This window comes from Bolinopsis microptera, chromosome 13 (assembly GCF_026151205.1).
Source record: "Bolinopsis microptera isolate Bmic1 chromosome 13, MBARI_Bmic_1.0, whole genome shotgun sequence".
Lineage (NCBI taxonomy): Eukaryota > Metazoa > Ctenophora > Tentaculata > Lobata > Bolinopsidae > Bolinopsis > Bolinopsis microptera.
In genome coordinates, this window is record NC_087084.1 from 193,831 (window position 1) to 209,723 (window position 15,893).

The following is a 15,893-nucleotide window of genomic DNA, read 5'->3' on the forward strand; positions in this document are numbered from 1 at the left end:
ATACTATATGGCTATATAATATATGTGTTATAGCTACATAGCTATATACTATATGTTTTATAGCTACATAGCTATATACTATATGTTTTATAGCTACATAGCTATATACTATATGTTTTATAGCTACATAGCTATATACTATATGTGTTATAGCTACATAGCTATATACTATATGTGTTATAGCTACAAAGCTATATACTATATGTTTTATAGCTACATAGCTATATACTATATGTGTTATAGCTACATAGCTATATACTATATAATATATATACTATATAGCTAATACGTTTAAGTAGCATCAGCTGATTGTTTGACTGCGTTCTGTGAGTTTTGTCTGAGTAACCTGTGTTTCAATTTATAGTTAATTAACCCTGTACAGTTTCAACAATCCCATTTTTCGTTGAATGATAACTCGTTTTAAACTTAGTTTAGCACTAGTAGCACCCTGCTCTTAGTTTAGTTTAATCAATCTTCGATATTAGTCACGAGATATTAGTGGTCACGTGTTTTGTTGATAACGGTATAATGTCACATGATTTACTACTACGCATAACAGTATAATGTCACATGATTTACTACTACGCATAACGGTATAATGTCACATGATTTACTACTACGCATAACGGTATAATGTCACATGATTTACTACTACGCATAACGGTATTATGTCACATGATTTACTACTACACATAACGGTATAATGTCACATGATTTACTACTACGCATAACGGTATAATATCACATGATTTAATACTACACATAACGGTATAATGTCACATGATTTTCTACTACGCATAACGGTATAATGTCACATGATTTACTACTACGCATAACGGTATAATGTCACATGATTTACTACTACGCATAACGGTATAATGTCACATGATTTACTACTATGCATAACGGTATAATGTCACATGATTTACTACTACGCATAACGGTATAATGTCACATGATATTTTACTACTACGCATAACGGTATAATGTCACATGATTTACTACTACGCATAACGGTATAATGTCACATGATTTACTACTACGCATAACGGTATAATGTCACATGATTTACTACTACGTATAACAGTATAATGTCACATGATTTACTACTACGCATAACGGTATAATGTCACATGATTTACTACTACGCATAACGGTATAATGTCACATGATTTACTACTACGCATAACGGTATAATGTCACATGATTTACTACTACGCATAACGGTATAATGTCACATGATATTTTACTACTACGCATAACGGTATAATGTCACATGATTTACTACTACGCATAACGGTATAATGTCACATGATTTACTACTACGCATAACGGTATAATGTCACATGATATTTTACTACTACGCATAACGGTATAATGTCACATGATCTCAAACTTTACAGATATCCTTGGCACGTACCGATCTTGCAGTACGTTTTTTTTATTGAAATCTTTCAATTATTATCATCAGAATTTATTACAATATCAATGTTGTATAGAATTTCTAAAAATGGACTAGAGAAACCAAAAAATGCCTTGACAAGTGTACAGCGATGATAACAATCAGGGGACACCAATACACCCAAATAACCAAACAAAAGGCCTCGAGAGACCTGATGAAAAGTCGAGCAATTACATTGGGCCCCAAGTGCAGAAGGAGAAAAATGGGCAAATAATATGAGCTGTGAACTTAGGAGGCATTTCTAGGTTGATTATTATTGAGTTTCAGTTCCAGTTCCAGAACCTGTTACCGAATATATATAAACGTATATAACTGTATTATATAGAATACAGTTGTTCGGTAGATTTAGTGGTACCGAGATATAACCGTATTGTCATATACTTTGTCGAACTTAAGTTTAGAGAAGATAGCGACCCCACCTGTTTTTATTAAACTTGGCTTTTTCATTAAACGTTCGGATTAAGCCCAAGGAACTAAATGAAAATAAAACGCCAAATTTAACCATAAAAGTACTTTAGTTTTAATTGTATCTATTTTGTAATATACAATTACAATATACCTCTATTTTCCAATTATATACGTCTCTTACCTATCCTATCCGCTCCAATTCCAGTTTCCTCTTCCAATGTTCCATGCTGAACCCAAATAGCGAGAATTGAAAATAGAATTCAAAACGAAATACTTCTAGTAGTATTATATGTAATAAATATGCTGTAGAAGTTTATAAATATAAATATAACACAACACATTTCACGCTTAAGATTACGTTAAAATACGCACCGCAATTACCTGGGGACCTCAGGCTATTACGTTCATAAACGAATAGAGATTCGGGGGAATGACAGGCTGAGCGCCGCCCAGTAAGCACCGCAATAGTATAATATATACTACGCACAACGGGGTTGTTTTCATAGCTCAAAGTTTAGTTGAACGGATATTAAATTAAATTGGACGCTGGAGGCCCTAGTGTTCGTTTAATGTCCGTTCATCAAATAAAGTTCGTCTGTTTAAGTCATAAATTAGTCTGTTGAAAATTGTTCCCAAAAGTATTCCACTACAAAATTATATTTATAAATATAATTGTCCAGGATGTGACTAATTTTTAATTTCGGCCAATTTCAACATTTAATTTTCATCTGCATCATCGGACTAAATTATATCATTCGATCAATTAAAAACAAGTTGCACTTACTGCATTTAAAATCTATCGAACAAATATCTGCTAACATTTTTGAACAAAACGCTAAAAAAAGAGGACAAAATTTCGGATTTTTAATGGTTTTGAATGTCTGCGAGCGTACGTTTTATTTTAATGTCCGTTCAAAATTGTGCCCGTTAACGCAATGTCTGGTCAAATAACTTCCGATAAGGTAAGTTGACATATAATCCCTGAGCTGTGCGTACGGGAGTTGTGTGTGTTAATGTTATACAGTTATACGGGGGGGGGGGGGGGGGGGGGGGGGGGGGGGGGTTGTACGCCATGCAGATTAGTGGACAATTTGGATTTACTAACATCTGAAAAATTTGATAAAGGAGCAAAAATCTGCATCCTAAAAAACAAAGAGAAGCACTCGTTTTACTTATTTAGGATATTTCTAAGGAGAGATTCGTAAATTCTTCTACTGGGTCATCGAATAGTTCACCGTTCTTGCAGCATCGCTGCTGCCCTATTCATACTCCAGCTCAGCAAAGAATTTCCATTAGGGCAGCTGTAGTCGCTCACAGATTTAAGAAATACGTAAGATATATTTATGATTGTGCCCTGCCAATTGCATCACTTGATTTAATTTATTGTAGGACTGGTTTAATTTATTATAGAACTGAAAAAATAATTATTCAGCTTTCGATTCGAAAGAATTAAACTTTAAATCATCCAAGTTGGATATTTGATTGGTATTTGAGCGATACAAATTGATTTAGTTGCTAAATACCCACCATTATACACAAATACCTAAATTACCCTTGACGTACTGGAATCTGGAATATTATCATTATACTTTATTTGGTAGTATAATTCAACAGCTGTGTCTAGTAAACCTATATGAGATATTATAAGGGTGCATTTAAGGGAAAATTTCAGCAATAGTAAAAAGTGGCTGCTTATATTAAAATTAGTTGTGCTTTAGACAAGTTGTGCTTTAGACAAGTTGTGCTGTAAACAAGTTGTGCTGTAGACAAGTTGTGCTGTGAACAAGTTGTGCTGTAGACAAGTTGTGCTGTAGACAAGTTGTGCTGTAGACAGGTTGTGCTGTAAACAAGTTGTGCTGTAGACAAGTTGTACTGTAGACAAGTTGTGCTGTAAACAAGTTGTGCTGTAGACAAGTTGTGCTGTAGACAAGTTGTGCTGTAGACAAGTTGTGCTGTAGACAAGTTGTGCTGTAAACAAGTTGTGCTGTAGACAAGTTGTGCTGTAGACAAGTTGTGCTGTGAACAAGTTGTGCTGTAGACAAGTTGTGCTGTAGACAAGTTGTACTGTAGACAAGTTGTACTGTAGACAAGTTGTGCTGTAGACAAGTTGTGCTGTAGACAAGTTGTGCTGTAGACAAGTTGTGCTGTAGACAAGTTGTGCTGTAGACAAGTTGTGCTGTAGACAAGTTGTGCTGTAGACAAGTTGTGCTGTAAACAAGTTGTACTGTAGACAAGTTGTGCTGTAAACAAGTTGTACACGCAGTACAATCCTCATTACGTTTCTGCTTATACTAATCGGACACTCAGTGTACGTACAAGACACATGTTAAAAGCGTTTTCCCGTCAAATATTTACTGTTAATCCTGTTAAAATTAATTTACATAGTTTCTTTCTGATGCTGTTTAATTAGTCACATATATAAAGTGTAGACGAACGTTGTGGTGATTTGATTGGTTTCCAAAGAGCTGCTTAATTAGTATAATTAATGACGTATAACTGTCAGTGTGACATGCTGTACAAGTTACAGTGCATCTTAATCAGGGTCGCCCCCTTTATATTGACACTTCCTACACTGCAAACTCATAAGTGACTCAGCAAGTTGTTCATCTCTAGTTCATTATCGTAACTTACTGTTATTTATATAATTAGTCAAAGTTTTGTGTTTACTTTACGATACATATTTAAATGGTACGAAATTCGGTGGATTTTCGAAAAAAACACCATTTTTTCGAAATATTTTCACGTATTTTCCTCAATTATGACTTTATCGATTTACTATCAACTTATCAATATAGTAAGTTATAAATATGATTCATCAAACAATTAATAAACACTAGTATTCGATCATGAATGGCTTTAAAAATGATTTTGGACACGAAATGTGGCGGTTTTTGGGGAAAATTCCCATATTTTCGTTCCCATATCATTTAGGTCACCGAAATTATATCGAATATAAATATGTTTCGTAAGGTATTAAACCTGCCTAGTTTTACTTAATTATTAAACATATTTTTACATGTATTGTCGATGTTTCGTTTTATATAGCTGCAACACACAATTGTTAAAATAAATCTGTTGGGATGAAATTTAACTTATCTATTATTGAAACAACGTGAAATATTTCCAAATTTTACCAACAAGATATAAAATTTAAATATATCAAACAAACAATATCATGAAATAACAAATATAAATTATAAAAGAAATAAAAGTATGGTTAAAATATGGTTAAAAGAATCTACATGATAAAAATGTTTAATGAACCATGAGTAATAGTTGTCAAAGTTATCTCTTCAATAATAATGTAATTTCTTGGGACACACAATAAGACAAACACTTCAGGATGAATTAGTGAATTCTTCGTAGAACAATAAAATATCTACATCGTTAGTCCTGCTTAAATATATATAGGTTAATCTCAAACTGCAAGTAAAGAGTACCTATCTCCATGAAACAAATAAATTCCAGAATACATGGTCAAAATCATTTATACAAGGGACAAATAAATTTACAACCCGAAAATGGGGGAAAAATACATCAACAACCAAAATTAAGCCAAAAATCAGTTTGGCCAAAAATAAGAAGATCATTGATCATTATTGAACTACTACTATCCTATTGAGTCCAAAAATGTTAGTACGATATTGATGAATGAAACGTTCTTCCTCCCTATTCAATTCAACAGGTCTTACCTGTTTAACTATCCCCAGTTTAAACAATTCCATATTAAAATCATTTTTTCAACCCAAAGAAGACTGTCGATTACAAAATGTTCATTTTTGTATTCATAGCTGTATTTGTACTGTCATTGTTTGGCCAAAATAAGTATTCTCCTTAACTTTCGACCACTTTAAGAACACATCGTGTATTGAGCAATTTGATCAAAACCCATAATCATGGGTAGAGTGGACCGCTGCCAGTGTCTCTCTTTCCCAAACAAAAGGAAATGATATTAATTTGATTGACCGTCTGCAATGCAAAATGATACCGAGAATGAAATCGGTCGCTCGCTTTCCCCATTCATTCACGGCTTACGAATTTTAATAAGTTTCGATTAATTACATCAATCACATGCTGTACAAATCTCTTTGGGTTGCGTTCGGGTCGATACCTAGTATTTCGGGATACGGGTGGTAGTTAGTGTCCAATTAGCTGATGTTTATTGAATCTTTATTGCCGAGTACAGCTGCCTTCGGGTAGTTCTTCTTAAATCTATTACAATTGTATATGATTCAATCAAAGTAATATTATTTCCTTTTGTTTGGGAAAGAGAGACACTGGCAGCGGTCCACTCTACTCTATTCCCATGATTATGGGTTTTGGTCAAATATCATCTATTTTTGATTATAATGTCAGGGTACTTTAAAAAGTCGAAATATAAACTCATAACTTCAATAATAAGGAGGTTATTTCAACATTTTCGAAATTTTACCTTTGAAAACATTTCCTTGTGTTTAGGTAAGCATATCTGACGATCACTGACTGAATAATGAATATGCCACTTTATACTCATTCAAGTTGGCATTAAATTCATATATAATGACATTGAACTGTCGTGGCAAAGCAGAATTTGTTCGAAATCACGATTGAGCAAAATTCTCATCTTTCGCTCGTGCAAACTTTGAGCGGACATTGCGTGCGCATACAATATGGAATCAGCGTAAATTTTTGCATGTTGGTGTTTTATATATTCTTTAATAAGCATACAAAGTTTCAAAAGATTTCAAAAAAAACTTAGATCACAACGGGACTCCAAAGTTGACAGAAAATGGTGAAAGTAGCAATTTTTAGTGATTTTAGCAATTTTATATCAATTTGGGCGTGTCCCCACCTAAGATGAGAAGTATGTATGATACCGGGCGAAAAGTACGTACTTGTACTTTATTTTGAAAAGTACGTATGATACCTCAGTGTACGATTCAAAAAATTTTCAAACTTATTTTCACAGGCGTGATGTAACGTTTTTTAGATCCGACGTTTTATTTATTGGAAACTCCCGACTTCCACGATTGAAATTTCATTGTCATGATGGTTTTGAAAGCCATATTCATGGAGATAATAGAAACACTCAATCGCAGATAACAAAGAAAGTTTAATAAGCTTCATCAATCATCATTTCATCAAAACAAAAAACAATGAACTTTCTAGCATCATCATTTCAACAGATCAAATTTACTTTCAGCTTTAACGTTTCAGTTTTGCATTAGATATAGATGTAGATCAATTTGTTGAATCTCTCAGGCTTAGTGCGTAGTCTTCTACTGCAGTAGATATACTCCATGTCTCTAAAATTTTGTTCGCAGACTGAGGAAGAAGTCAGAACACTAAAAACTTTTCTAGCGATCAAATGGAGAACCTCATAACTCTGATGATCTAGAACTTATAAGACTCTGAAATCGCGCGAAATTTTAAAAACCGCGCGAAAGTATGACACGTGCCGACACGTGCACTACATTATTGTATCTGCGTACTTTTCCGCAGTATTTTAAAAGTACGTACTTGTACGATACTTTGAAAAGTACGTATGATACATACTTCTCATCTTAGGTCCCCACATGTGCAACGTTTTGATTTTCAACTTTTAAACTAGCCTAATGCACAATATAGCCAATATAGACCTATAGGAAGCAGAACTGAGCCCTGCAACTCAAGGGATGGCCCAACACCAGAGAATACTAAATCACAAAATGGGTGTTTTTATAAAATTTTTCATCAAAAAAAGCACTAACTTGAATATCAAATATCTTTATGAAGGAGCAAATAAAGAAAACTTCTCGGTAGATTTTCAGAATGCTTAAGCAATTATCTAACTAATTTGATACCTCTGATAACAAATTTAATCACTCCTTAATGGTTTAAAATTGATTTGAAAAGTTGTTACTTTGTAAACAATCAAGTTTCAAAAGTGGTTAATTTGATGACGTCATCAAGTAGACGTGATGATGATGTTAAATTATTTTTTGACTAGCCTAATGCACAATATATACATATAGAAAGCAGAACTGAGCTCCACAACCCAAGGCATGGCCCAACACCAGAAAATACTAAATCACAACTTTTGTATTTTTATAAAATTATTCTTCAAAAAAGCAATAACTTCAATAACAAATGTCTTTATGAAGGAGCAAACTAAGAAAATTTTCCGGTAGATTTTCAGAATGCTTGAACAATTATTTAACTGCACTAAGCCCTTAAATTTAGAATAAAATTACTCCTTAATGGTGTAGAAAAACGGTTAACTTGATGACGTCATCAAGTGGTAATGATGATGTTGAATTATTTTTTTTCATATAACATAAACTAAAGTCTAAACGATTGTCTTCAAGACCTGTGGTCTGAAATGGCTGTATCTTTAAAGCTTTTGAATCTACGAACACTTGAATGTCGGCTACAATTGACTGCCAAAGCGTCTATACATAGATAGATAGATAGATAGATAGATACAAAGATATACTTTACGACAATCTGTTGTAAAACAGGGGTTCCAGAAAACCCACTTCCCGATACTCCTGAAACTTGAAGAAAAAAATTACAAGCGATTTGGTTAACTCTAGACGCTCTGCAAAGTTTCAGATCTCTAACTCAATTTTAACATGGTTAATATGAATATGGCGATTTTGGGTTTTTTACCAAATTTCGTATAACAGTGCTGGCGAGTATTTTTCGCAAATTTCTTAAAAATCTCATTAAAATTTGCCTGCTGAACTACTTTCGATGAGTCTTAATGCCTGAAAAACAATAAAGAGGGTATAATAGTACAAAGGGTAAATAGTATGGCGAGTGTAATGTTGACGGTCATACTTGCCGGTATTTCGTTAGCCAAAATCAGGTCTGATGCTGAAAAAAGAAATGGGCATGTTTTGCATCTTGGCTTGCCCTGATTCCCGTACTGTAGTGCGACACGTACTCTAGTGCGACACGTACCCTAGTGCGAAAACCTCCAAGATCGACACTGTCGCACTACAGTACGCTATACCTGGACTGTAATGCGACACGAACTCAAGTGCGACAGAAAATTTCCAAGGCATAAAGGTACCATCAATGAAAAAATGAGGAGCCCCAGCCAAACGATCCATTTGATTCCACCGTGCCGAACAGGAAAGATCTTTTCCTCTTCCGCCGAGTAGGTAGAATCACAAAGCAGGAAGTTTTTGTTCGTTCTGATGTAGTCAGGAGTTAGGACAAGATCTGCCAGGGAGCGGGTTTTGACATGGCTTCGAAGGAGAGGGGTCCAACAGCGTCAGCGATTAGGTGTTTCGTAGGGAGGTCAGTATCTGAAGCTTGGTCCATAAGAAGGATAGGATGGGATGTGACCTGAACTTGGAAATATGACAGGATCTGGTGTCGCACTACTGTATTAGATAATGCGACACGATCTCTAGTGCGAAAGAGGGAGGTCTTGTTGAACTTCAGGTTTCGCACTACAGTACGTTTACCACACTTATGAGTCTTTTGAGTCTTCGCTATGCCTATAGATGATTTATAACAATGTAATTTATTCAAGTTATCTCTAAGTTTAAGCACGGAAGGAATATTATTTTACGTTATATTTCACTGATTCTAAATGAATGTTACGCTATATTTTACAGATCTACTATGTGCTCCTTTATAATTAAACTTGCTGCAGTTTCTAATTTTGAGCGCAATCTCGCTATAAAAGAAAACGATGTGATTGCCTCAGACTTGCTCACATAATATGCTAACATAAACTGAATAGTGTCATGCCTCATGTCAGGAAGCAAAGAAGAATGCCAGGAATGTATACCACTTCACCTGGTTCTATAAGGTGTTGTGTTTGTTCTCCTCTGTTCATTGACTTGATGATAACTCCCGCCAGATACATACCTCATCCATACTGATACCATAATGTGCCAGCAGCAGGGTCAACCCAAAACATAGGGACAGAGGCAGGAGGGTGTTAACCTGTAAGAAGGTGTTTCAGGTGAACTTACGGACAAACTTGATGACAAACTCATATACAAACTCACATACTAACTTTATCATCTAGAAACTCAGAAGGGTTCCTTTACTTCTCAAACTTTTCATTAAACGAGAAATTTATTCTTTACCCTTAAAAATCCCAAAAGACCAGAATATTTACCATAATTTGAGCTCTTGAGGATAATTATTACAATTAGAATTCTTACCTCAGAGGTGGAAGGTCGGTAAAACAACTTGACCATTGGGCCAAGAAACCGTCGGCCCACCACCCCAACAATCAGTATGGACAGAACACCGAACAATAAAACGAAAGTTACAGTCCCCTGATCCTCGCCAGTTTCCTGTAACAAGCCACGTGATTAATAAGATGCTTTCTTTCAGTCTCGTGGTATATAACTTGATATTTAACCGGTTTCTCATAAGTTTGGTTTGCTATAAAATTTCGGAAAAAAAAACGAAACAGCGCATGAAATCACGAAATTTAAGGTAGTTTTTAAAAAAAATACCTGTTCGGGTAGTGAGAGAAGCTTTTTGACAGGAGCAGGAGGTGGGAATGTAGCACGTTGTGGTGAGGCGCGCGCTCAGCTAGAAGTGGTAAACACCCCATTATCAGGGACACCTCTACGTCCTGTAGTACCAGCATTCCCATCATGGAGTTTCTGGTGGTTAGTTTCTATCAAGTGATAAGTTATAATAGCTACTACAGTATAATAGCTACTACAGTATAATAGCTACTACAGTATAATAGCTACTACATCTAATAAAGTAGATGATATATTTAGCTAGCTTAAAGTTTTGTTGCAAAAACATCTTTAGTCACATTTTAATGACTAAAATAAATGATTATCGTTTATAAAATTTTTAAAAATATAGTACATATCATAAATGAACGATGAACGCTGTAATTAATCAATGAACTTTTAAGCTCCACAAACCTGAGGTCCATAACATCCTCTCCTGTATCATCATTCAGGAACTTGATAACAAGGGCGGTACTACTGAAGGACAGACAGAGCGCCACGAATATACTCTGGTAAACTGAGATATGAAACACACTGCCGCACGCTGTGAACACTACTGTTATCAGTTGTGATAATTGAGAGGGGGACCCACCCCCAAAAACCCACTGATTACTCGCCACACCTGAGAGAGTGGGGTCACGTGACCTGGCTAGAACGTGGCTTGGGTATTATGACCGTTGGAACTTTGTGAATATGGTGCTAATATCAATGAAGTACTCATAATTGGAAAATTAAGGTCACTGATAGCAGTTTACAAGAATAATGAGTCTAAAAAGCGTGCGGTAGAACAAAGTCATAGCAAAATTGATTTGTGGATATAGACAGACACATTTCACACCAGCAAAACTTACAAACCTTAACGAAAGAAGCTGGTGAGAACTCCAGACCACAAGAGAACAGGATAAGAAACACTCCTAACTCTCCCACTGTCTCTGTCTGTACGGGGTCCTGTAATACGAGACAAGTTTCAGTATAATCAGAAACTATAGGCAAACCACACGTTTTCATCAAATCAATTATTTGGTTCAATGGTCTTTGATGAAAAATGATGATCCGAACCCGGACTTTAAAATCTTGCAAGAAATAGATAGACCATGCTATATTCATGAGAGTCAGCAACTAAACACTAACTGATGATTCAGTCTAATTGAGAATATAGCATTGCAAACATCAGGATGAAGTTACAATTCTCTTATCAATTCTCACCCACCAAGATAAGATTTAGACAGGAAGGACCGAGTATGACACCGGCGAGTATTTGACCAAATATGGTAGGCACGTGACACACGTGACACAGACCACTGAGAATACCTGTGAACACAGTCTTATCAATGTTATACTCCGTGAACCTTGTTAAAGATCATACACAAGTGGGACTGTGTAGATCATAATTCATAATAGTCATATTTAATTGGTTAGTTTTAAGTGTGATTGGCTAGTTTTAAGCGTGATCAATAGAGTTTTTTAAATGGTGTATATTTTAAAATTAATGTGAATTATAGCACAGACTTTCCGAGAGACAATTAAGTTTACTGAACCAGGTAGTAACTTTATATTAGACATTTGCTTGGTGGCTGGTGCTTACTAAATTTAGAGTCTAAAAAGGGAGTTGTCCAACAAACCTGCCAAAACAAGCATGATAAGGATAGAGAACAACAGAGCGTTATCATGTAAAGGCTGCGTCTTATCAGCTGGAAGCGAGATAACGTATCTGTTACCGTGGACATCCTCCAGATTAACACTCAAATCATCGTCTGAAATTGTTGGTGAGTTAGGAGTCGTCGACGAAAATCGAAATATTGATTCTTAACCTTTTCTTGACGGCACATCATTACGTAGGAACTAGGAATTAGATAAGTTCGCGAATATTCGCGTTGAAGTAACGAAATTTGCGGTGTACGTGCAGTGTGCTTTTTGCAGCTATATTATGCATGTAATAACGTAGAAGAGATTAAATTACGCGCGTAATTAGGTACGTAAAAACGGGGGAGTCTGCGCCATGATCTATACAATATATTTGTTCGGCGCGGCGCGTTACATAAAGTCAGTCGCTGCACGTTCGCCCTCTTGTGATGCTGTGTACAGTGAAGCTGTGAAGTGTAAAGTTGATATATTAACAAATGACATGGCGACGGTAAATAATAAGTTACATTTGAGCTGGTATCATTAAATCCAAGCTGTAACGAACAGTAGAAGCTAAACACAGCTTTAATCGTTAACGAACATACCGCTTTTTGATTCCAACTTTCTGACAGTTTCGATATCTTGTGCTCTGATTGGAACTATTCGTTCGCGAAGATTCTCTTCCAAAAGATCTGCAGCTGATTCAACATCGGTCAGAACATCTGAAACATATGGATTATACACTTCAACAACTTTTCTTGGGATAGTTCAATTTAAAACGACTATGATACGAGAAAAACATCCTCAAAACGTTGCTTGAACATTTTCCCCATTTTTCACTAACTTTCGACAGTTTGAGCTGTTTCACCCTTCACAACTAATATCTTAATTAATAAACTGATACACTAACCTTGAATAATATCGTAAAAGATATTATGCTCCTCATCATCAAAATGAATATCTCTTATCTGGCCTAAAACCAACTCTAACTTATCAAACTTCTCTTCCTCCACCATGGTAGCGTACTGTAATTCTTCTAACCGTGACTTTGCGTTCTTCAGTATCTAGATTAAAACGGGGTGTTAGTTACTACTTAATCTTAATTTCTATTGCATTATTTTATCTCGCATTTGCCTTAAATTGTACAGTCAGGCCATGCTGATTTCATTTCTCAATTGGGTGTTTTTTGTAAAGTAGCAAGACATACCCTGAATAGATAACTTAACTAAATAAATAAATTTAAGAATTAATTAAACGTAAACAAACAACACACGCTTTCAGGGAATTAGCAGCGGAACTCCTCACAGTTTCCTTCAACAGATGAAGAGCAGAGAATATCCACCGTTCAGACTCGATCAACTCATCAGACAACATCCGTAAGACCTTTACTTTCAGCAGGATTGTCTCGTCTTTTGATTTGGATTTTGATTTTATTTCACCTAACAAAGTGAGTGTTGGAAACTTTTCTATCTCGCAAAATGTTACATCATAGCGTAGGATTGTGTCGTTCTTCAAAGTTCAAACTGTTATGCATGTTTGTAAATTGTAACAGTTTTCTCATAGTCATTATAATACTTACATTTTGTGGAAATACTACAGGGTGGCTAAAGTAATACCACACGTAAACCCTTTTCACAAAAAATTTCAGAGAATATAGATATGGGTTCAAACTTCGCAGTTGAAATGTTTCCCGCAAAATTTCATGTTTCAGAGGGTGTGGCACGCCACTCCCTTCTTTTTCACTATTGGTGCACAAAAGTGTGAGAACGCTTTGAGCTAGGAATTCCAAGTTTATAGGACACATTTGGTTTTAATAATTCTAGTAATTTCCCCAAATTTCTTAGGTGATTGTTTAACTAATTAAGCCGTGTTATGTTAATTTTAAGATTGGTGGATACTTGATTCCCGGACCCTTATCAGTGTTATCATCCCTCGTTCAAATCCGTTTGATTGGTGCTCGAGACTGCTTACTGCTTTGTGCTTATAGGGCAGCAACCGATAGCAATCCCAACAGGTTCTCGATATTACGGCAGTAAACAGCTGGGATTTTTTATGGAAAAAAGTCACCATCATGTATTCACGCATATGTGATCAGCTTAGTTCAGCCCCCAACACACAATCATACCGTCCATGGCTATCTCACACCAGTACCGCCTATTATACCCACCACTCACCTCCTACCGGCTCCACTGTTGCAACGTGTTTAGCGTGCTCCCGATGGATCAATGATTGGGTGACGAATTTACTGATTAAGTTGCACGAGATCACGTGTCAGCAGATCTTAAAGGAAATTCACCAAACCCTCTCGCACCAATCCTAGCCTCATTCCAACGACAGACCCGAGAACATGCCTTAGTGTTTTCCTCTTCACTTTCCATCCCTCCCTTCCAAACCATCTCCAAGATACTCGGACAACACGACCATCAATGTCACCCACTCCTCTGTACCTCCCTCATCAATCTCCTCACCCAAAACGAAGACCACTCCCCCTACTCACCTCACTCCCAACACCATCTACGAAATTTCCTGACTACAGTGCCCTCCAAATACGCGGACATGGGACAGACCTATAGTTAGGGAATAATGCAAAATGTCTGGGAAAAAATTTGCGACAAGCTGATTTTTACAGGAGTGTGTTGTCCATAGTGTCAGGAACCACCCCAATGGGTTCTTCTCTCTGGATCTGTTGAGCAAAAATAGTTACAGCCCAACAATTTGTATTCAGGCGCGTATGTCAGCTGGAGGGACCCGCACTTGAAAAACTCGTAACTATCGTAATAAAGAACCCCCAGGGAGCCCATAGGGGTGAAAAATGACCGGCAATAGTGACATTATGTGGGGCGAAATCAGTGTTTTAGGGTCGTCAGATCTTTACTTATTGAGTTAATTTCATTTTTTATAGGCTAACCTCTCAATATTTACTAATAATTTTGGTAATTTTACTTATATTTGGAATTAGCAAAATGTTGTACAATTAAATACATTGTCTAGTTTCAGTATTCAATTTCATAAAATTTACTTTCAATGGTCAATTGATCCTTATATTAGTATAGTTAATTAATATACATATCACATCAAATTCTGTAAAAAAAGGTCCTGAATTATTAGCATGGTTTGTCTTTGATTGGCACTTTTAGGTCACTTCTGGTCTCCCTTTTCCTCAGAGTTGTTTGATTCTCATGAATCGTCTGTCTTTCGGGTGCATTAGTGCAACTTTATCCATGACATTGGCCACATGCAGGTAGACATTTAAAGCCATACTTCCGGCAGAAACACCTTAAGAGTACGTACATGGGTTCTCACCCTCTCCGGAGCAATTGCAGCAATTGAGGTTGGCATCCCTGCCGGGGCAATCGCAGCTTAGTCGGATTGGCGGTAGTATCCTTCAGAACTCATCTACATCCATAAGTAGTGGATTTAGTCTTGAGTGTGGGAGTGTCACCCAGTTTTGGTACTGAAGTTATGATCTTATTATGCTCAGTTGCAGAGGATGTAGACGGTGGTAGCCTTGATGGGTTGAAGTTTTTTCTTTGCTATCTTTCTTATGTAATGTAGCTGAGAAATCTGAGAGTTTCAAGTGCCTTGTTTTATCTCCATAGATATCTGAAACAAGGAGAGGTCAGCTTCTTACTTCATTTGTGAAATCTCACAGAGAGTAAATGATGCTAAAGGACCTCCTCATGTAAAAGAAATGCCTTTTTCAAATATCTTCACCTTACAAAGCCATGTATCTGCTGACCGTGTCACATTCCTTGTGATAACTGTGAACAAACAGTAATATGCGTTTTATGTTGGCATCAAGCGATTTACTATTTTACTGATCGTGTGTGAGCCGTTTCTGGTCGTCATCACTATTTCATTGTGTTTCTCAGTAAAATGATGAATAAGGAGGCAAAGTAGATCAGTATCCTCTGCTTTTACCTCAACATCTTGTAGAT

The 15,893-nt window shown here is 36.2% G+C and overlaps 1 protein-coding gene across 1 annotated transcript in view; it reads right to left on the reverse strand.

Moving 5' to 3' along the window:
- Positions 1-9,638: 9,638 nt before the first annotated feature.
- Positions 9,639-15,893, reverse strand: part of LOC134824867 (transmembrane and coiled-coil domain-containing protein 3-like) — a 200,989-nt gene continuing 194,734 nt past the window's right edge. Inside the window, exons 2-11 of the mRNA XM_063836848.1 lie at positions 13,229-13,559; positions 12,866-13,019; positions 12,561-12,677; positions 11,955-12,086; positions 11,543-11,643; positions 11,188-11,280; positions 10,747-10,954; positions 10,318-10,470; positions 10,018-10,152; positions 9,639-9,793 (exon numbers count right to left, since the gene is read on the reverse strand). Coding sequence (XP_063692918.1) covers positions 10,895-10,954; positions 11,188-11,280; positions 11,543-11,643; positions 11,955-12,086; positions 12,561-12,677; positions 12,866-12,971 — 609 coding nt within the window. The 5' untranslated portion in view covers positions 12,972-13,019; positions 13,229-13,559 and the 3' untranslated portion in view covers positions 9,639-9,793; positions 10,018-10,152; positions 10,318-10,470; positions 10,747-10,894. The remainder of the gene's footprint in view (positions 9,794-10,017; positions 10,153-10,317; positions 10,471-10,746; positions 10,955-11,187; positions 11,281-11,542; positions 11,644-11,954; positions 12,087-12,560; positions 12,678-12,865; positions 13,020-13,228; positions 13,560-15,893) is intronic.